This window comes from Notolepis coatsorum (genome assembly GCF_963971535.1).
Source record: "Notolepis coatsorum genome assembly, chromosome: 14".
In the NCBI taxonomy this organism is placed as follows: Eukaryota; Metazoa; Chordata; class Actinopteri; order Aulopiformes; family Paralepididae; genus Notolepis; species Notolepis coatsorum.
Window position 1 is genome coordinate 88,772,507 of NC_140178.1, and position 22,178 is coordinate 88,794,684.

The 22,178-nt window shown below is 44.1% G+C and overlaps 2 protein-coding genes across 2 annotated transcripts in view; both read right to left on the reverse strand.

Moving 5' to 3' along the window:
- LOC311241011 (histone H3.2) overlaps positions 1–22,178 on the reverse strand; it is a gene marked incomplete at its 3' end in the record, with an annotated part of 340,183 nt that overhangs the window by 312,611 nt on the left and 5,394 nt on the right. The gene's annotated exons all lie outside the window — the stretch shown is intronic.
- The window catches only part of ldlra (low density lipoprotein receptor a), a gene marked incomplete at both ends in the record, with an annotated part of 29,951 nt that overhangs the window by 4,562 nt on the left and 3,211 nt on the right, over positions 1–22,178 (reverse strand). The window contains 11 exons of the mRNA XM_084329198.1: positions 1,634–1,775; positions 2,879–3,018; positions 4,952–5,070; positions 5,484–5,711; positions 6,300–6,471; positions 6,667–6,792; positions 11,293–11,412; positions 11,641–11,763; positions 12,861–12,983; positions 14,525–14,905; positions 16,424–16,546. Of these exons, the coding sequence (XP_084185324.1) occupies positions 1,634–1,775; positions 2,879–3,018; positions 4,952–5,070; positions 5,484–5,711; positions 6,300–6,471; positions 6,667–6,792; positions 11,293–11,412; positions 11,641–11,763; positions 12,861–12,983; positions 14,525–14,905; positions 16,424–16,546 (1,797 nt within the window). The remainder of the gene's footprint in view (positions 1–1,633; positions 1,776–2,878; positions 3,019–4,951; positions 5,071–5,483; positions 5,712–6,299; positions 6,472–6,666; positions 6,793–11,292; positions 11,413–11,640; positions 11,764–12,860; positions 12,984–14,524; positions 14,906–16,423; positions 16,547–22,178) is intronic.

Genomic DNA, 22,178 nt, shown 5'->3' on the forward strand with positions numbered 1-22,178 from the left:
TTCAAGGGTACTACGACTATGCTTGCACCTCATGGTACCAAAGCACCTCAAAGGCGCTAAAAACAAGATTACAAACATTACAAAACAAACTGGTCAGACTACTACTTGACCTTACTCCTAGAACCCACCTCACCCCTGCCCACTTCGACTACTAGGATGGCTTAGAGTAGACAACAGAGTACAGCAACTTGCAATGGGCCTGGTCTACATACACTATACGACTAAGGTACCCATGTACATGTCAAAATACTTCCCAAAGGTCAGTGAATACCACGACCACAACACCAGAGGGAGCTCAACAAATCATGTTAAACCCAGATTCGGCTCAAACAAGGGACTAAACACGTTTCGCAATTATGCCACATCAATGTGGAACGCCCTACCCAAAGCTGTAAAGGAATGTGAATCCCTACCCACATTCAAAACCGCTCTTAAAGAGCACCTATGGGAGACTGCAAATCGAAACTGGCCACCGTAAATGTCCAAACACCCCCACCCCCTCCTAATAGACAGTCTCCTCCCCACCGTATGTATATTTCTCTCCCACCCACCCACCCCCTCCTAATGTACAGTCTCCTCCCCACCGTATGTATATATTCTCTCCCCACCGTATGTATATTTCTCTCCCACCCACCCACCCGCCCCCTCCTAATGTACAGTCTCCTCCCCATCATATGTATATACTCTCTGTTAGGATCTATGGGTAACAGTACTGTATATTTGCATATCATATATGTCACAAATGTAACAGTACTATATCTGTATGTCATGTATGTCCCTATGCCATAAATGTCATGATGTCATGTATGTTGTGTATGTCATAAATGTCACTATGAATTGAAAATGGGGGACCCTGATGTAAACAAGACAAACGTCTTTCTCTGGTCTGCATCCCCTTAACAATTGTGTGTATTGAGCCATACTGTATTGTACCCATTCTGCAATCTGTTAAATAAAGTTTTCATTCATTCATTCCGGGGGTGAGAGTGGGGGAAGAAATGTCTTTTGTAATGTCTGTGGTAGCATAATTTTATTTTTATATTCTGTTTTATTATTTTTGTTATTTCTAGTGTCATTGGTGTTATTATTATTGCTATGTCCCGTGAACTCCTGTTTATTGTTATTATTACTGTATTATGTACTGTACTGTACATGTCAAATAAAATAAAGAAAATGTAAAAAATATATATTATAAAAAAGAAAAAAGTGGGCTCATGATTTCACTGTTACACACAACTTCACACACTACTTCACATACAACTTCACACACTACTTCACATACTACTTCACATACAATTTCACACACTACTTCACACACTACTTCACACACTATTTCTGGGTTCAGTGGGCCTCATTTATTTCAGTATGTGTAAAAGGTTGAACCCTGTGCCACAATTAAACTTAAAGCACATAATATGCATGCCAGCTGTTAAATAACATTTTAAGTGGAACTGAGTTTGAAAGTGTATATTTAAAAAGCTCCTAATAAATATTATTTGTGTATTTTTCTTGATAATTGAGGCTCAATGAGTCACCCTGATGGCAACAGTGAAATCTGTATAAATGTCTGTTCTTTGACATTTTGAACCATGTTTGAAAGGATGAGGTTTGAAACCCAGAAAAAGATGTCTACCGGCTGGCTGTTTGAGGTTGTGGTAGAGGACGATGTCCTCCGGAGATGACAGGTGTTCGGCCAGCGGTCTGATGTCACCTCCTGTCACTCTGTTAGCACTCAGGATGGCGTTGTTACTGACGTCCGTCCAGAAGATCCGCTCCTAGGGACACAGCACAGTAAGGTATGTTTCCCTTACCATAAGGTATCATGGTTGTTTGATGGTCATTTCAGTTTGACCACAGTACTAGCCATTATATAAATTATTTACCATGGTACTGCCATGCAAAAGTCATGTATTGCCATGCTACCAATTTTGTACTTAAATAATGCCATGGTATAATCCAATTTAAACCATGATACCGATGGTAATATCATGGTATTTCCATCATTCTTGGTCACTACCATCATGGAATAGAACAGAACAGAACAGAACAGAACAGAACAGAACAGAACAGAACAGAATAGAACGGTTGTAGATGGCGAATATAACACCAAAGTAGGGCTACCAGGGGTGTAAAGTACTTGAGTAATTGTACTTCGTTACAATACTTAAGTACTGTTTTGGAGGATTTGTACTTTACTCGAGTATTATTAGGTTTGTATACTTGTACTTTTACTCAATTACATTTCAGGGAAAAAAACATACTTTTTACTCCTTACATTTAAAATGCAGACCTACAAAGTACAAATCTCACAGGTCCAACTATTTTAATTAGTATATTTGTTTCTCTGGCTGAACTAACGTTAACGTTATTAATCCTGCGGCCGGACTTTATTTAAAAACAGCCAATCAAATCCCCATCAATGGAAAATGTACTCGGCCATACCCATGCTGATTGGTCCTTGTGCAAGACTAGAAAGCTGGGATCTTTGATTAAACACCTGCTATCAGAAGAATAGATGGTCAGAGTGACAAGCTACAGAAGATGGCCACAAACGATAGTACGAGTGATGAAGAGGACGAAACGGAACATTTCATTGCCCCGGAAAGTAGAAACTTTTTTACTTTTACTCAAGTGTGTTTTTAGCCAGATACTCTGACTTTTACTTCAGTACTATCTTCAGACGTTACCCATGCTTTCACTTAAGTATAATTTCTGGGTACTTTTTACACCCCTGCAAAGTACTTGTACAGACCTGTTACTGTACAAGTTTATAGTTTACAACTGCAGTTTAGAGTATTCTATGCCATGGATTACTATGTGAGCCTAGGGCTGCGTTCATGCACAACAGAGTACTATAAAGTAAAAGCGATGTCCTCACCTCGAACACGGTCACTCCCAGTGGGTGGGCCAGCTTGTGTTCATCTATGATGAGGGTGCGTCGACCGCCGCCCTGCACGTCGATACTGGAGAGGGTGTGTAGCTTAGAGTCCACCCAGTACAACCGCTGGTTCAGCAGGTCTGGGAAGGTGGCAGAGGGAGAGAAAGAATGGGGGGGGGGGGGCAGCAGGTCAGACCAGAGTGACCACTGGCAAAGCAATCACACATATTCATGCTCTTTGGCATGCGTACGCTTCAGGAGATTCTGATTTTTGGAGCCCTATTTCATGGTGCAGTGATTGATTGATTGATTGATTGATTGTGGTAGTGTGCTACTACCAAAAGAAACAGCTACTGAACAGCTACTTCCACCGGGCAAACAGACTACTGACGGACAGACTCAATGATTTATCACATGACCATACACACAAAAGCACCTTATGTGACTTACACAAGGACACATATTACACTGCTGCTATTTACACTATAGAATAATTGATTTTCTTTTTATTTATCCACTTGTTTTTTACCTTGTAATGTATAGTTTGTATAGATCGTATATTGATCCTACGGTTGAGGAGCCGGGAAAAACAAGTGAATGTATGTACATTTAAAAAAGCTGTGACAGTAAAATAATCAGAATCTGAATACGGACCATGTATACTATCATCACTATTATTACTGATTGATTGAGTCCTGCTATCATTACTACTGTTATCATTATTATCAACCCCCCCCCTACCCCTGATTAATAAAGGAACACTTGACATGACTATTTCTTACTTAACAATGACCGTTGTAGGTCGGTAGGGCACGACCTTTCTCAGCACAATCCATGCTGTTCCTCATATTTCAGAATATTTAGCCATAAACCAATGCAGAGTCAAAGGGGTCTCCTGTCCGTACAAGCTGACTGAGGCTGAAGTTTACTTTGTGTGCACTGTGGAGTAAGTTTCAGTGAGCATCAGTCAGCTTGTACAGACAGGAGTGTGAACCCGTTAACTTTACATTGGTTTGTGGCCAACTAGCCAGAGCTAGTATGAGCTAGTATGAGGAACAGCATGGATCGAGAGAGGACTCTACCAATCAATATAATCATTGGTAAGAAACAAATAGGTCTAGGATAAATAAAAAATAAAAAAGGTTTTTTAATCTCTAAATTGTCCTATCCAGCCCAAATCAGCATGTTCAAATAGGAATATTTTGAGATATTATCATATTCTGCCTCTACAAATACTGTAGTTTCAAAAAACATATAAAGCAATCATCAAAAGCAACTATAAATATATATTTGTACAAGCTGCATCATGTACAGCAAGCTATTGAAAAAAAACATTAACAACACTTTATTCTACTTAACCTCTTAAGCCCTAGCCATATTTTCAGACAATTCTAAAAGTACATTCCCAAGTAAATGGAAGATTGCTCCACTTCTACAAGGCCATTAGCATGTTCCTGGTATCTAGGGACATCTATGGACCTCGGGGAATGTATTCCCAGTGTCAGAAATATTGTGTCTGTTACTATGCTTGAGTAAATCGTAATGAATGGTGTTGGTCTTATATGTGAAAAATCTACCTTATTTTGCCATATACATAGTTTTTAATAGTTTAATCTCACAAATACACTTTTAAAAAAACTATTTATTTATTCACATTGAAACAGAACTCTAACTGAATCCACTGAGAAAAAGTGTTCTGACTAACAACAAACCTAACCCACAGACACATCCCTTACAAAAGAAGTGCCACGGTAGTTTTTATGGTCATTTCAGTTTTGCCATTGTATAAATGGCACCGCCATGATAAAAGTCATGTATGACCATATGGTACAACTACTACCACGGTATAATACAATTTAAACCATGATGCCAAAGGTAATATCATGGTATGGCCACTACCATCATGGAAATATAAAATACTTTTTGGAAATACGATGATACTTTTTCATAAAGGATACACCTGATTATGCAAGCGGCCAAGTGCATACTTACAAGTGCAATGTCCCATCCACACAGTACACGCACGTAGCGACGCACACACTGTATGCGCACATGTCAGATAAAAGTACTTACCGAGTGTGATTCCATTAGGCCACACAATGTTGTCAGTGACCAGGGAGCTGCGGTCGCCTCCGTTCAGGCCTGCTTTCTCGATCTTAGCTGGAGTACCCCAGTCTGTCCAGTACATGAAGCTGTGAAAGTATCACGAAAATAGTATGATATGCTGTGAGAACTGACGTGAGAGTACTTAGAAGATATTTTGTGGAAAAATATATACCATAGCTGCTACATTTACACTCTGGTTGGATGAAGTTATTTTCGTTGTACTGTAGCTACTTGTGCTGCATAATGACAATACGTTTGAATCTAATCTAATCGAATCTAATATATTGAAACATTGAAATCAATGTATTCCTGTGGATCTCTGAGTCGGAGTATGAAAAACCATCATGGTAGTTTGATGGTAACTAATCAGTTTTAACACGGTACCAGTGATTGTATACATAATTTACCAGTACCACTATAGAGCTGATGGTCGCAGCTAGAAACAACAGATTGTACGGTAATATCTTAGGCTTCACATCAGTAACTTTTTTGGGCTTACTTGCTGTGAGGATCGACTACGACCGCGCGGGGCTTCGCCAAGTCTTGATGGAAGAGAGTCTTGCGGCGGCTCCCGTCAGCGGTCGCCACGGAGATGGTACTGCGGATGCTGTCGGTCCAGTACAGGTTGCCGTGGACCCAGTCGAAGGCGATGCCCTCGGGGGCGGCGATGTTGCTGTCGATCACCACGGTGTGCTGGGCGGAGTCTGCAGCGGTGTCCATAGGGGCTCTGGGTGAAGGACGGACAAGGGAAGAGGCCATGAAATAGGAGTTAGAAGGAAATTAAAAAAGAGAGCGATAGTTAATTGAATGTGTCATCTAAAACATACAGGTATTGATATTGAGAATGAGTTTCATTTCATGTTTTATTGTCCACTATATTATGAGTTGCGTAAAAAGTTATTTGACAAGTGTAAAAACCTTGAGTTAAGGTGGTTTAGTGATGCAGATAGATTAAAATGGATTTTTGATCACAGGGTTTTTGCACTTGCTGAATATTTAGAGAAAGCTTGGGATAAACGCACAAAAATAACATGTGATGTATTTAGGCCTCTGATGGTGTGCACGGTGTAGCTTAGAAACCTTGGGATGTGATTGTTATGTTCAATTGTTGTTTTTGGTGTCTTATAATCCCGTAAGGGATGGGTCGTTGGACATGACATGAAAATTCATCATTCATTCATTCATTCATTCATTCATTCATTCATTCATTCATTCATTCATTCATTCATTCATTCATTCGTTCGTTCATTCGTTCATTCATACAGTCTCAAAATGTCAGCTAATAGACTATGCGTAGGGGCCCTCGGTCGCTCACTTGAAGATCTTCTTCTGGGAGATGTCCGACCAGTAGATCTCCTTGGAGGCCATGTTCATGTCTAGAGCCACGACGTTCTTCAGACGAGGAATCACGCGCGTGTATTCGCTTCTGTCCAGGGTCATCTTCCTCACCTCGTGACGATTAGTGAAGAACAGGTAGGCTACAGTACCTACAGGAACGGACAAAGAAGAGGAACGTTTGTTACAGCTCAATGTCTCCGCTTGACCCAGACCAACCCATGGTGAAAATACAAGGGATTTCTTTTGGTATCCAAAATCATTTCTAGCATGAGTCGTAGATAGTATATAAAAATATATATCTAGTGCTAAATACTGTATCTAGTATATTTAGTGCTGATATTTACCGATGGCCTTGCATGCTTTGGTTGATGGGTCAACCTGGTAACCTTCCTCACACTCGCATTTGTAGCTGCCGAGCTGGTTGACACAGATCTGGCTGCAGGTGTCCGGGTTTTCACACTCGTCGATATCTAAGAGGGATTTACAAGAGACGGGAAATACATCACTGTGTTGTTCCTGTAAGAGACGTCATTCGGTCGACTCCTTCTGCTCACAGGGGTGAGGTGATGGACATCATCAAACCTTTATTTAACCAGAAAATAAAAACCCATTGAGACAGAGGTCTCTTTTTCAATGGTGATCTGGCCAAAAAGGCAAGCACAAATTATGACAAAACATACATAACAAGACACAATACACATACAGTAGACTACCATACAACTGATATTTTAAATGAAGTCAAATTTAGTTAAAAAAAAATACAAGCACAAAGCAGGAGCAGCAGGTGGAAAGGATTTCCGATATTTTTTGTTTAAAACAATACAAGGAGATCGGAGAGGCCAATTTGAGTCGTGTCTGGAGGTCATTCCAGGCCCAAGGACCAAAATAAAATAGGCTTCTTTTACATGCCTTACATGATGGTGTGGTGTAAGACAGAAACATGGACACAGTCGGTGTATTATGCCTTGTTTCCATTAGCTATGTTCAGCCTGGCTGGGGCTAGCCACGATCTAGCATGGTATGGTATGGTATGGTTGGGTTTGTGTCTAGCCATGATCTAGCATGGTATGGTTGGGTTTGTCTCCATTAGCTATGTTCAACCTGGCTGGGGCTAGCCATAGTCTAGCATGGTATGGTATGGTTGGGTTTGTGTCTCCATTAGCTATGTTCAGCCTAGCTGGGGCTAGCCATGATCTAGCATGGTATGGTTGGGTTTGTCTCCATTAGCTATGTTCAACCTGGCTGGGGCTAGCCATAGTCTAGCATGGTATGGTATGGTTGGGGTTGTGTCTCTGTTGAGTTTCTTGTAAACTCTCTGGTTGCTAGCCAACCTTTCAAAATCTGTGATACACAAGCTAAACCATGATGATACAACAGTCCCAGCCAGTTTCGGCCAGGTTATGAAAGACAGGCCACAGCACGGCTAAACCCTGGCTAGTGGAGACAAGGCAAGAGATGCAAAGCAAATTACTATGGCTCTGAGTCACCACTAGGGGCAGAGTGGCTAGCTGTGAACAAGTGAGTGAATGCTAACTCACTCATTCATTCAGTCAGTCCGTAATCAACCTTATTCAACCCCTTTCCTGTTGGTACATCCTGTGCCCTAGAAGGAGCTTGAGCCAGATTAAATAGAGCAAATAGATTAAATAAAGAACAGTTTGAAGTTCAGGTTGGCACGTACAACCGAGATGGCATCATGATTCGCTTACATAACAAGTGGTCTCATCTTTGTGTACTTGGCTAAAATAAACAACAAGCTGGTTGTCAGCGGTGGAAGAAGCATACAGTTGATCTACTTAAGTAAAAGTACAAAAACCTAGGTAGAAGAGTACTCTGCTAGTAGGTTCTCCACTCAAAATGATACTCAAGTAAGAGTATAGAAGTATTTGACATTGAATGTACTTAAAGGAACACGCCAACATTTGGGGAAATTATCTTACCGTCTTCTCCAGAGAGAGACAAGAAGATATACCAGTTTCCTCTCTATGCGTTCAGTAGAAAGCTATCTGGCTGCACCTTAGCCTAGCTTAGCACAATGAATGGAAGCGGACATGGCCAGTTAGCCTTCAGGACAGGTGTTAGTTGGACAATGCTTAGGCTAACCGGCCATGTCCGCTTCCATTAATTGTGCTAAGATAGGCTAACGTGCAGCCAGATAGCTTTCTACTGAACTCACAGAGAGAAAACTGGTATCTATCTTCTTGTCTCTCTCTGGAGAAGACGATAAGCTAATTTCCCCAAATGTTGGCGTGTTCCTTTAGGTATCAAAAGTTATTTCAGAGGATTCAATTCTCCATCCATTGAGTGGCAGGCGGTCCAGTAATGACGGCTCTGATTACACATTGAAGTTGGCGTAATCGTCTCTGTCCAACTTATAGCATACAACATAACTTTCCTCAAAGTAACTAGTAACTGATGTGTTCTGATAAATGTAGTGGTGTAAAAAATTACAATATCCCCTTTGAAATGTAGTGGAGTGAAAGTAAAACATACTCTAGTTAAGGTATGTGTGCCTCAAAACTGTACTTAAGTGCACGACTTGAGTAGAAATACTTAGTTACTTTCCACCACTGGTAGGTGTAGGGTTTGGGATGTTGGCTCTTTTCATTGCCTTACAACAGCGGTTCTCAAACTACGGGTTGTGACCCAAAGTGGGGTTGTGGGTAGGTGACATTGGGGGCATTGGCAAGTTAAAAAAATATTATTATTTCTTTTTTATGTTAGGACAACATATTTTGGCTAAATATGCCTTGTGTTTTATAAATGTGTATTGATAAGATAGTGCTGTAATAAAATGTTCTAATAAATATGCATGATCAAGTTCAACAACGTGTGCTTTTATTTTGATATTCCTTAATTCCACGTTGAAATTACGCGATACATTAAGTGTGGGGTCGTTACGCGATACATTAAGTGTGGGGTTGCCAAAAAAAATCCTAAATTAAATGGGGTTGTGGTATAAAAAAAGTTTGAGAACCCCTGCCTTATGAGAACGCATCAAGGTATTTCCAAGAACTCATCAAGGTCTTTCCAACAAAGCTGTGGCCAATGACTATGGAAATACCATGATATTGTCATCATAGTATCATGGTTTAAAGTTTAAACCATGGCAGGTGGTACCATAGGTGATACATAACCTTTACCATGGCAGTACCATTCAATTATTTATGCAATGGCCAGAACCATGGTTAAAATTGAAATCGCCATGGTAAATGGACTGCATTTACAGTATATAGCGCTTTTATCCAAAATGTGGTGTGTGTGTGTCTTTATTTACATGGTGTCTCTCAACCCGGTACCAACCGAGGGATGTGTGTGTCTTCCTTCTTTATTTACATGGTGTCTCTCAGCCTGATGGATGTGTGTGTCTTCCTTCTTTATTTACATGGTGTCTCTCAGCCTGATGGATGTGTGTGTCTTCCTTCTTTATTTCATGGTGTCTCTCAGCCTGATGGATGTGTGTGTCTTCCTTCTTTATTTACATGGTGTCTCTCAGCCTGATGGATGTGTGTGTCTTCCTTCTTTATTTCATGGTGTCTCTCAGCCTGATGGATGTGTGTGTGTCTCTTCCTTCTTTATTTACATGGTGTCTCTCAACCCGGTACCAACGGAGGGATGTGTGTGTCTTCCTTCTTTATTTCATGGTGTGTCTCCCAGCTTGATGGATGTGTGTGTGTGTGTGTCTTCCTTCTTTATTTACATGGTGTCTCTCAGCCTGATGGATGTGTGTGTGTGTGTGTCTCTTCCTTCTTTATTTACATGGTGTCCCTCAGCCTGGCACCAGCTGAGGGGTGTGTGTGTGTGTCTCTTCCTTCTTTATTTACATGGTGTCTCTCAGCCTGATGGATGTGTGTGTGTCTCTTCCTTCTTTATTTACATGGTGTCTCTCAACCCGGTACCAACCGAGGGATGTGTGTGTGTGTGTGTGTGTGTGTGTGTGTGTGTGTGTGTGTGTGTGTGTGTGTGTGTGTGTATGTGTGTGTGTGTGTGTGTGTGTGTGTGTGTGTGTGTGTGTGTGTGTGTGTGTGTGTGTGTCAGGGTTTCCGTTAGAAAAAATTGTTGCCGGTCTCAGTGTCCGGTAGATTTCAATCTACCGGTCAAATGAGAGAAATTCCGGTCAGAGTTTATTGAGCTTAAAAACAATTGATAGGCAGGCTATATAAAGATGACATCCTCAAGGCATGTAGATTTATAATATTTTAACTTAAAACTAGGCTACTTTTGCGTATACAGTCATTATATTCCAAATAAAATAAGTCCCGACTCGAGACTCCGTGCTGCTGCTGACTTTAAATCAAATAGGTGTCTGTGGGCAGTCAACCCGACATTAATAAACAGCAGTCTGTTATAATCACATTTTTATGAGCTAACGAATTCCGTTATATTGGACATTTGTATTAATTATATCGAGCGAAGAACTGAGAAATTTGGCAGAGAGAGACGGCAACATTATCGTGGGTTTGCGTGATGAATCTCCACCTCCCAACGACTTATTTGCGAGAGCATGCAGCTGCAGAGCCGCAGAGAGCGGTGTTTTGAGGTCCGGTCTGGGGACCGCTCAGCAGCGCCCCCCCACCCAACAGCTGAATTGCCAATGGCTGAATTGGAGTATTGCACTGCGCGGGCACAGCTCCGTGGGTTCTGTGGCTCTGCAGCTGCATGCTCTCGCAAACCCAGCACTAAGATCCCGCTGACAACATCGTTGTCATTATTAGACCTGCTTGGTGAAGCAACGATGAAACAAATGTAATGATTGTTTCGTTCATAGCATAGGCTATTTAATTTTAGCCTATTTTAATACAATTCAAATAATCAAATTGTGTTTAGAGGGAATTATTTTCACCGGACATTATGACCGGAGAGATTAAATATGTCGGACTTCAACAGATTTTGCCGGTCAAATACCGGTAATTACCGGCTAACGGAAACCCTGGTGTGTGTGTGTGTGTCTTCCTCTCACGACATCTCACCTTCGCAGCGTTTCTTATCGCGCAGGTAGAACCCGGCGGGACACAGACACTCATAGCCGATCTTCAGGTCGTTGCAGGTGTGACTACAACCACCCTTGTTGTACAGGCACTCATTGGTACCTGCAGAGAGAGAGAGAGAGAGAGAGAGAGAGAGAGAGAGAGAGAGAGAGAGAGAGAGAGAGAGAGAGAGAGAGAGAGAGAGGATTCACAAAAACGCTCACCGCAGCAACTTCTCACCAGGTCTATCTCACGTGAGTAGCGTTCTGAAGTAGCGCACACCCTAATTATACGCGTGAAACGAGCAATTTGCGGAACAACTGTGACCATGATCCTGCAGAGGCTACTCACCACACTCTCTGAGGGGCTCGTCTGACCAGTCTCTGCAGTCCCGCCTCTGGTCGCACACCCTCTCCACGCTGATACACTCCCCGCTCCGACACTTGAACCGCATCGGGCCGTCGCAGTGGGTCGCTGTGGAGACGAAGGATGTGTCAGTAAAGCGCTGCGTCGGAGGGGTGCTCCAGTAGCACACCATGTACCGCGCTGCGTCGCGGAATACCGTGCTGCGTCGCGGAATACCGTGCTGCGTCACGGACCTGGTTGACTCCGAGTTAGATTCCCGGACTCGCCGTCATTTGCCGAATGTCTTCCCCTGCTCTCTCTCCCGTTTCACCCTACATCTGTCGGTCATGCTTGACCAGAAAAAGCGATAAACGCTAAAAAAATGAAGTTTAAAAAAAAAACGCTGCGTCGGCGGCAACAACAGCGACACGGCAAAGCGATTTTGTAGTTTGTCAATGAATTACATTTATGTATTTAGACTATGGAGGACTAGGAGGAAGATAAGGAGGAAGAGGAGGCAAAGGAGGATTAGGAGGAGTAGAAGGAGGAAGAGGAGGAGAATAATGATTATGAGGAGGAGGAACAGAGGAGGAGAAGATGAGATGAGATGAGATATTACTTTATTAATCCCCTTGGGGAAATTCCAATGACACACACATACAGCTCAACGTCTCATTAATAATAACACATCACAATCATTACATTTTTACAGTAACAATGGCACAGCATAAATTCAACAGACATGTACATTTGTTGACACATGTCATCTACAGAAGGCCTGAGACGCCGTATGCGATAGTCGGCAGCAGCGACACTAAGTAGTAAAACAAGGCATCGTCGCTTAAGGCAAATTGCTGCTATATGGTCAAAATTGGGTTAATTTAGTTTAATCATCATCACCATCATCATACCCCCTATTAGCACGGTATGGTGGCATCTTTATTTTCACGTCTCTAATTTCCGTCGTGATGTCCAGAATGGCCTGAGACCGCGACAGTTCCTCTGCGTGGTTAGTAACAAGTCTCTCAAGAATTGTCTTCAAGCACGATTGTTCATCTACATGATAGATTTCGCCCCGTTCCAACATGGTCTTGGAGCTCAGTTGGAAGGAAGAGAAGGAGGAAGAGGAGAAGGGGGATTTATAGAAGGAGGAGGATTAGGGGTAGGAGGATTAGGAGAAGGAAGAGGAGGAGAAGAGGGGCCATAAGAGAGGAAGAGGATGGTACCATTGACACAGCCAAGCTCGTCACTCCCATCCTTGCAGTCGTACTGATGGTTACACTGGCGGCTGCCGTGGATGCAGGTGCCGTCGCCACACTCAAACTCATCAGGTCGGCAGGTGGGACGAGCTGCAGATCAGAGAGGAGTGAGACAGGAGAGGAGTGAGACAGGAGAGGAGTGAGACAGGGATAACGTATCAGCCGCATGATATGGCCATTTAAACTATATTGTCATGGCCTTGATATAGAAAATCAAGCATAACATTTGAGCAATACATTAACCCTTTCACTGCCGCACTACCAAAACGGCTAACCCTTTCACTGTGACAACGCACAGAAGGTTAACCCTTTCACTGCCACATGACAGCCGGTTAGCTTCGGTTGTGTGATAGTACCTAAATTGCACCTCATCCCATTTCTACCTTGCACTATATAGTATTGTATATTAGTACACTGCACAGTATTGTATATTATATGGTAACTCAGTTACGTCTATTCTGCATCGAACATTGTACATATGTCTATACTGAACACTGTGACCTCATTTTTTTTTACTTCTAATTTACATGCTATACTATGTTATTTTATTTCATACTTATCTTGTCTTGCACAGTCTCTGGAGCGTAACAGTAAGAAGCATTTTGTATAAAAGTATTCTGTACTTCTGTATGACAACTATTAAAGAAACTTGAAACTTGAAACTTGTAAAGGGTTAACCTTCCGTAGTGTGGCAGTGAAAGGGTTAAAGCATACAGCATACATCTAATTCAGTACTGCGTTGGCTGAACATGTCAGCATTGCCAATTGGAAGTAGCACCAACACTGCATGGTTATTTCAGGTGTCCGAAGTCTGGGTTTCAGGATTTTTTAAAACTGAAAGGGAAGCTGAGGCCATTTAGAAGGGAAGCTGCAAGAAAAAAAAATATAGGGTTGATAACGTCAATTTGAATTAGCGTATCCCGAAATCCAGATGTCAGGAAACCGAAAACATCTGAGCGCGGTGTTGCTATTTCCAATCTAAAGTAAAGACTCATACTGCATGTTCACATGAGGCTCTACTAAGAAAATATGTATGTTATTTAGTGGTGTTGACCTCCTCTAACAGTAAGCAGGTGACAACAACACTGCAATCGGTCTGCGACAGACAAACCACCAGGGGTGTAAAAAGTACCCAGAAATTATGAAAGTATGGTACCGTCTCAAAATCGTACTCAAGTAAAAGTCAGAGTATCTGTCTAAAAGCACACTTGAGTCATTTCTACTTTTAAATGTACTTAAGTACTAAATAGTAAAAGTAAAAACTTTTTTCTGACCGTCTATTCTGTTTAATCAAAAATCCCCGCTCTATAGTCTTGCACAAGGACCAATCAGCATGGGTATGGGCGGGTTCATTTTCCATTGATGGGGATTTGATTGGCTGTTTTAAAAATGCGTCCACAGGATTAATAACGTTAACGTTAGTTCGGCTAGAGAAACAAATATACTAATTAAAATTCTTGGACCTGCGAGATTTGTACTTTGTTTTTTTTCTCTGAAATGTAATTGAGTAAAAAGTACAAGTATACAAACCTAATAATACTTGAGTAAAGTACAAATCCCCAAAAACAGTACTTAAGTATTGTAACGAAGTACAATTACTCAAGTACTTTACACGCCTGCAAACCACTCACAGCAGTCAGCCTCGTCCGACTGGTCCAGGCAGTCGGCCCCTCCGTCGCACTTCCAGGTGCCGTGGATGCACTCCCCGCTGAGGCAGTGGAACTCCAGCGGTGAACAGGGGCGAGGCGGGGCAGCGGTGACCCATGTGGCGCCGCAGGTCCGGGGCCACTCATCGGAGCCGTCGGAGCAGTCGGCGTCGCCGTCGCAGGCCCAGAGGCGCGGCACGCACACGGTGTTGTTGCACTGGAAGGCGGCGGAGCTGCAGGTGGCCGGCGGGCAGGAGACCTCGTCGCTGCCGTCGTCGCAGTCCGAGTCGTCGTCGCACACGAAGGAGGCGGAGACGCACTGGCCGTTGCTGCAGCGGAACTCACTGTCCGTGCACAGCTTGGGGGCTGGAGGCAGCAGGGGAGACAAGAGACAAGCTGTCTGAGTGAGATACTGGTAGATCATCCAACTACTAGGAACCTAAAAGGACAATATACTACCTTATGCATACCGCATCTTATGTGAATACTGTATACTTCATCAGATCATATATTTAGCATTTAGCATTTTAGCATTTAGCATTTTTAGATTATATATTATATTAGATTTAGATTATTGGATTATTAGATTATATATTGCATATATTTAGCTTTTAGCATTTTGTTTTTTTGTTTTTTTTCAGATTATATATTAGATTAGATTTAGATTATTGGATTATTAGATTATTAGATTATATATTGTAACTATTTATTGTAGGGCAAATATAACTGAGAGGGCATACATACCCTCATCTCACCCCTTGTTGTCCATATGCACATGTCCAGAGTTAATTATATTGATTTGTTATATTGTTTACGCTGCTTTTTTTACTACCTGTACCTCCCCTCCCCCCTCCCCCATGCTGCGATGATGCCTGAATTTCCCCAAGGGGATCAATAAAGGAATATCTTATCTTATCTTAGATGGGCCACTTGTCAGGGGATGCACCGGCATTTCTGGTATGGCGGATATCGGGCCGGTAAAAATAGGGTGTCGTGTCAGAGGATTTCCCAATATTCAAATCCCAGAAAATACCAGATGTCAGAAATCAAAGCGAATTTGATAGAATTTTCAGCATTTTGGCACAAAGGAGAATGTTACAGTAAATCTCTCAAATGGAGACATTTTTTTTTATATCTCAGCCATTTTCATCTATTGAGCCCAAACTAAAGTCTCTACTGTTGGGTAAAAGCTATCGGATCAGATTGGTACTCGGTATCGGACGATACTGGCTGTTTAGTATCAGTAGTGAAACAGTGGTATCAGCCACATCCCTCGTTACAACCGCTGGGATGAAGAAAGAGCAGGAAAAGGGTAAAAAGCAACTTAAGTTAGAGAGAGTTTAGAAGGTTGAGTGATAGATAAATGGATTAGCCCAACCACCAAGAATAACAATGGAGACATGTTTTCATTCTGTTACTGATTGGCTGAGTTCTTGTATTTGCTGTATTTTGTGCTTGTAAATGGTTATTTTTCTTGTTTATGTTGGTCATCTTTGTAAGCAGTGGAGTAAAACAGATATATTCAGATTTATAATGGGTTAAGAAAGTTCCAATTGCATATTTTCCATCTACAGATAAGACTCCTTGAATATTTTAGCATTTTGTTTGCATTTTGTACTTTAGTTTTGTATATTGTATATTCTGTATAGTGTTTGGTCTTTATTCTTTTTAGTTTTTTTACTGAATGAAGCACAATCTCAGGAGGCTCATACAGAACCAAGCATTTCACTGTAATGTACATGTACCTTATATGTGAAAAATAAAACAAAACTTGAAACTTGTTTACATACAATAATAAAATAATTACAAATAACAATAATAAGATAATAGCCCACATGTATATGGTAATGGGTGATGGACTGGGGCTTTAACAGGCCAACTCACCACAGTTCCTCTCGTCTGCTCCGTTCTCACAGTCCGCCTTGCCGTCGCAGGTCCAGCTGGTCGGGAGGCACTGGTTGAGACGCCCCCCGCAGCTGAACTCTGTAGGCTTGCAGGTTTTACTCACTGGAAACAGAACATAAAGAGGGTTAAAAAAAAAGCAGAAACTGAGTGAATGAAGGTAAGGTTATCCTATAACCCTAGTTATATGAGTATAGCGAGCACTCTGCTCTTTATGGAACTATCCCTTTATCCACTCTAATAATGAATAGTTTTCTCCACATGCACACACCCATCCGCCTGGCCACACCCACATCCGCTCCTCTATATAAGCGGGGTTGTGGCCACACCATCAGCTCCTTCCCAAGTCTTTCACCACCGAAGGCGAAGACCACGGGGTCCTCAGTGAGTCAGAGCAGAGCGCTCGCTATACTCATATAACTAGGGTTAATCGGATAACCGTACGTTATAGATCGTATAGCTTTACGCTCTGCTCTTTATGGAACACAGGAGCTGAGCAGAGCAAAAAGCTTGACAGATGTACCCGCTGAGGCCCCCCACAACCGGGGAGGATCCGAGCCCCCTGGACCCCCCTAGTGGAGGACGGGAGGGAATCGGATCCGACTGTGCAAAGAGGGTTTAGCACCTCAAATGCACAGGGTGAGCAGACCGTGGGACTTACCTTCATTCAGAAGGACCCGCAACCACTCAGGCGCGCATCCCACATGCCACCAGGGAACGGACGGGAAGCAAAACACCTCCATCACAGCCCCCAACATCACAGAGTCGAAGGTCAAGAACCCAACCCTGTGGCAAGGCCGTAGCAGCGGAGGGCCAGGACCCCCCGAAAAAAGGGGGCCTGGTGAGGCCAACAAGGCCGTAGCATCGGGACCCCACCAGACGGTCACTGGTGACACCACCCCCCACATCGCCAGCGTATCGGACAGGGCCCAAATCAAGAGCAGGCCCTTCCCCCCTCGGCACACCGCTCTGAAGCACTCTACAAGAGGCTACTCCCCCACAACACTGCAGGGCCAGTTGGCGTGCCGGGGAGACAACCCCCAAGGAGGTTGATCCCTCAATCCAGGCAACAGGCCCCAAGAGCATAACTCAACCTGTGCCTGGAGCACTGCAGACTAGACAGGCGCCTAAAGGGTCTACTGTGAGAACAGTATCCCGGTGGAAGGGGCGTTCGGTATGCTGTGCACCATGTCGTAACCTCCACAAACCCGACCCCTCCAGCGGGGTCGAGGTTCAAAGAGGAGGCTGACACAATTGGCAGACGTCACAAAAGGTGTGGGGGCACACTCTCAGGCAGACGGGGTCAAGCCCGGCCTCAACCCGAGAGTCGACTCTGCTACCAACACACCGTGGAACCAACCACCCCACTATGTTTAGTTTAACAGGAGGCGGTTGTTCCCTTAACCCACCAAGAAAACTCTGAAACATAACTGCGCGTATACACAGGCTATACAGGCAGTACAAGTGTTTCAGTTTTCAAAGGGTTAACCCAGGCCAACAGGTCGACGAGAACGAGTTCGGACCTGGGCCCGGCGGACCGGGACCTACACAGGGATGCCTAGCGGAGTTGACAACAACCTCCCCGACAGCCCCCTCCCAGCCCCGTCCTAGCAGGGAGGGAGGGGTGAAACAAATGGAGAGGGACCAAGCCCCCTAACACAGCGCAAGGTACAACACAGTATGGACCAAGCACGTCACTGTTAAGGGCAACCCGTAGTGGCATACATATGACACACACATCCACGACATCAATCCCTGCGACGCCCGGCCCGACCCGGCATTTTCCCCCCGGAAAAGCACAAAGTCCTTTGGGGTACCAGAACAGCAGATCTGCGCCCCGGCGGATAACGGGTTAACTGACCTGGTCCGGCGCGACCAGAACCAGTCCCGCATCCTAGTCACGCCGCCATCCCCAGTCCTAAGAGGGGGGTAGATACGAGTGTCGATCCAAAACATCACAGAGGGTGCCACCAAGCCGGTCAGTACGCGAATGCACTGCTCCTGGTGGCCCACCTCATGGGCGTGAGACCCCTCCACCAATGTTTAGATCTACTCCGTCATCTCCCCCGGAGATGCACGTGAGCCGTCAAGTCTAACCTAGTGCACTGGCGCTCGGTAAAGATAAAATCTCCTTCCCAGCCGCCCGCATAGAAAAACGCCATTTCTACGCCCTCCGCCAATTGGGAAAACAAGGCGCGCCAGCCATAAAGTGGTTCCACATGGAAAGCACCCAGGGCCAGCGCTATATGCACGTTGAGAACCCGAAACATATCGATGGCGAATCCTAATAAGAAACACCAGACAACGTTTCCTCCATGCTGTCTGGGACGAGCAGCAGGAAGCCGGCCTATAAGACACAGACACGGGTCTCATATGACGCGTCTGAGGGTAAAACCCTGTCATCCCTTCACATAAGAGGGGAAGACAGAAGTTCCCCCAGAGAGACCTCTACGTGAGTAACAATTGAAAAAGATACATGTAATAATAATTGGGCCAAGTGACCAACGGCCCAATACACACAGCAGAGCAGAAAACAAACAGTTCTCGAATGCATCGCATCATCCAACTTTTGACAATGACAGCGGTCTGCAGCACAGACCTGAAAACTCACGGACGTCTCATGGGCAATAGGAAAAAACGCACCCAGTGACGTATTCCATGGCCGGGGGGAAATCCCGTGACCCACCCATCCTAACATGGAGTGGAACCAGGGAACCCCCTCCCTGTGACACGCTGACCCCTCAGCCGACAGGGAGACTGACAGGCAGGAGGTCCCACCTCGCGGCCAATCAGTAAAGAGGGGAGGGGTTATTAGTCCACCCCTTATGACCCCTCACCCCTGATACGATGCAACAACAAAGCAGAGCCATGACACCAGTCGTAGCACGCTACATGAAAGCGCATTATACCTGTTAGGGTAACAGCTTCACATTCTGCACGCCAGCCACTGACGATAACCTCGTTTGTGCAAAAAACTGGCTTTACACACGGCTTCAGGCTCATGTGCGAACTTGCCACCTGAATTTTTACACCTTTACCCTAAAGTAAGAAAAACACAGACCAAAGAGAGGGGCCAAAGGCCTTGGTACAAGAGCTATACATGTAAACTTCTGTAGGCTAACACCTAACCCAGTTGTGGATTCAATGCCACGTTTACTTAAACGTGAAACATGATACACACAACCCTCTTTCACAATAAAAAAAAGGCAAAAGTTCACTCTCACTATTGCAAGAGGAACGCCGTCTTTTATGACGAGAGAAACCATAAGTCCTCGACCAAGTGTTAGCTACAGGCCTTGCTAAGTCCATAATAGCGACCAAACAATTTTCAGAGAAAACTGCACTCTCCCTAAGCAAGAGCACAATCCCAGCAGTAGCTGAGGGATTACACCGTATCCCCAAAAATATAAGAATCAACACACGTTTTGAAAATAAAATCATATTTGGGGGGGGGGGGCAAACCGGGGAATAATTTCACCCACCCCCTCACCACCTCATCCCTGATATGACGCCAAAAGAAAAAAACAGAGCCGTGACACCAGGTGCATGGCGCGGCAGATGAAGCACATACTCACCTGTAGAGTAAAAGCTTTACATCATGCACGCCAGCCACAGCCGATAACCTCGTTTGAAAACAGGTTTTATCCACGGCTCTGCTTATGTGTGAAAACTTGCCACTTGTTATTTTTACCATTACCCTTAAGTAAAGAAAATAACAAGCTAAGAGAGGGTTCAGGCCCTCGATCACATGCCACTATGTACAGCGCTGCAGGTTAACACCCAGCCAGTTGTGGACTCAGCCACGTTGTCTAAACGTTACATGAACACACACACAACTTCTCATCATACAACCAAAAACCCCAGTTAATTTTTACTCACGTAAAAAATAACGCCGTTTTTAGGTAGAGAGAAGACATAAGCCTTGGCAAATGCTAAAACCTAAGCTATACAAGACAGCGACCAAGACAATCCGTTGACAAGGCCTCTCGCTGGCAGGGCCAGAAGCGGCGACAGCTGGAGCCTTGCTCCGGCTCGACACCCCCCTCCTGTGGCAGGTCATGGCGCAGGCCCGACGACATCTTCAGCCAGAGATGACGCCGTAGTCAGAGTGCCAGGGCCCGCTACCTCATCACGGCTAGCGCCAATGGTTGTAGCATAAGCTAACAACTAACTCCAGGCTAACTGATAGCATCAAGCTAACGTTTCCAGCCAAGCGTAGCCGCCAGCTAACGACTTAGCCTAGGAGCTAACTGGCTAACAGTTAGCTTCTACCGGCTATCGATAGCCACTAGCTAACGCAGTAGCAAGCTAAGTGGCTACTCTGAAGCTGTATAACATGAGAAATAGCGATACAGGCCAACACTTCTGACAGCCGCTGTCTTTTCCTCTTTTTATCCGAAGAAAAAAGGGAAAAAGGCAACACACGTCCCTCTCACAGAACGGTGTTTACCAGACACATCGGCAGTAAGCCCCTCGTTGTACGTGGGCTGCAGCCAACTCGAGCTCAGAGATATTCCCATAATGAAACACAAAACTTGCATCCCTCGTGCCGGGTGTTTTCGTCTTGAAAAACAGGGCCAGCACGGCGGCAGAGAGTATCCGTTTTCCAGAGACCCGGGGAATCAAACCGCAGACTCGGAATCACGGCCCCAGGAAAACAAAGCTACTACTTCACTGAGGAGGAGTCTATGTTATCGTGGGGCATCAAACTAGAACCCCCTCCACGCCGCTATAAGGGGCAACGAAGGGATTCTAGCTTGGAGCCGACCTTCGCAAGCTGTACACAGTCATCCCCTCACAACTGAAACACCCGAGGCTCGCGTCGCAAAAAACACATCACCCGCCCAGGGAGACCGTCAGTTCTCACACAGCCGACCGTCTCCCGAGGCATAGTATCCAGCTGCAGAGCCGTAGACAACGCCGGCGGCGATTGCTCAGCGACGCGCGCCCCAATGCGAAGCGCCGGTGGAGGTCAGAACGATCATCATCTTCTAGACTCTCCAGTGGTGAAGACATTATCGCTTTATTTTCTCGAAAAATTGTGAGAGAGAAAACAAAGATACAATGTCAACGCAGCTCCTCTCCAACAACTATTTTGACACTAAACTTAAAGTGGTGTGTTAAAGCTATACGATCTATAACTGAACTGTCTTCTATTAGCATTCATAGTATTCCACTGCGGACATCTTAGTGATTATCATTAAATGATTGTGGCTATGCGGCAATTGTATGAGGAAATTGGACTTCCACAGACTTTTTTTGGTAAATTATTATAATAAAAAGAAAATGTACTTTTTTTATAATATTTTTTTTTGTTATGATTTTGAATGTTAAACTACACATTTTCACACATAATTTTATGTTTAGACATTTGAAAATGGCTTTAACCCTTTCACTACCACACTACAGAAGGTTAACCCTTTCACTACCACGTCTGTAGTATTGTTGCACTGAAAGGGTTAACCCTTTGGTGGTAGTGAAAGGGTTAACATATAATGCACAGTCAGGGATGATCATGTACAGTAGAATCTCTATAGAGAATTATCTTCCCATTAAGATGGTAGACCGCAGACTTCCAAAGCCCTATTGGGCTAATTTAACCCTTTCACTACCACACTACCAAAGGGTTAACACTTTCACTGCGACAATACAGAAGGTTAACCCTTTCACTACCACACTACAGAAGGTTAACCCTTTCACTAACACACTACAGACGTGGTAGTGAAAGTGTTAACCT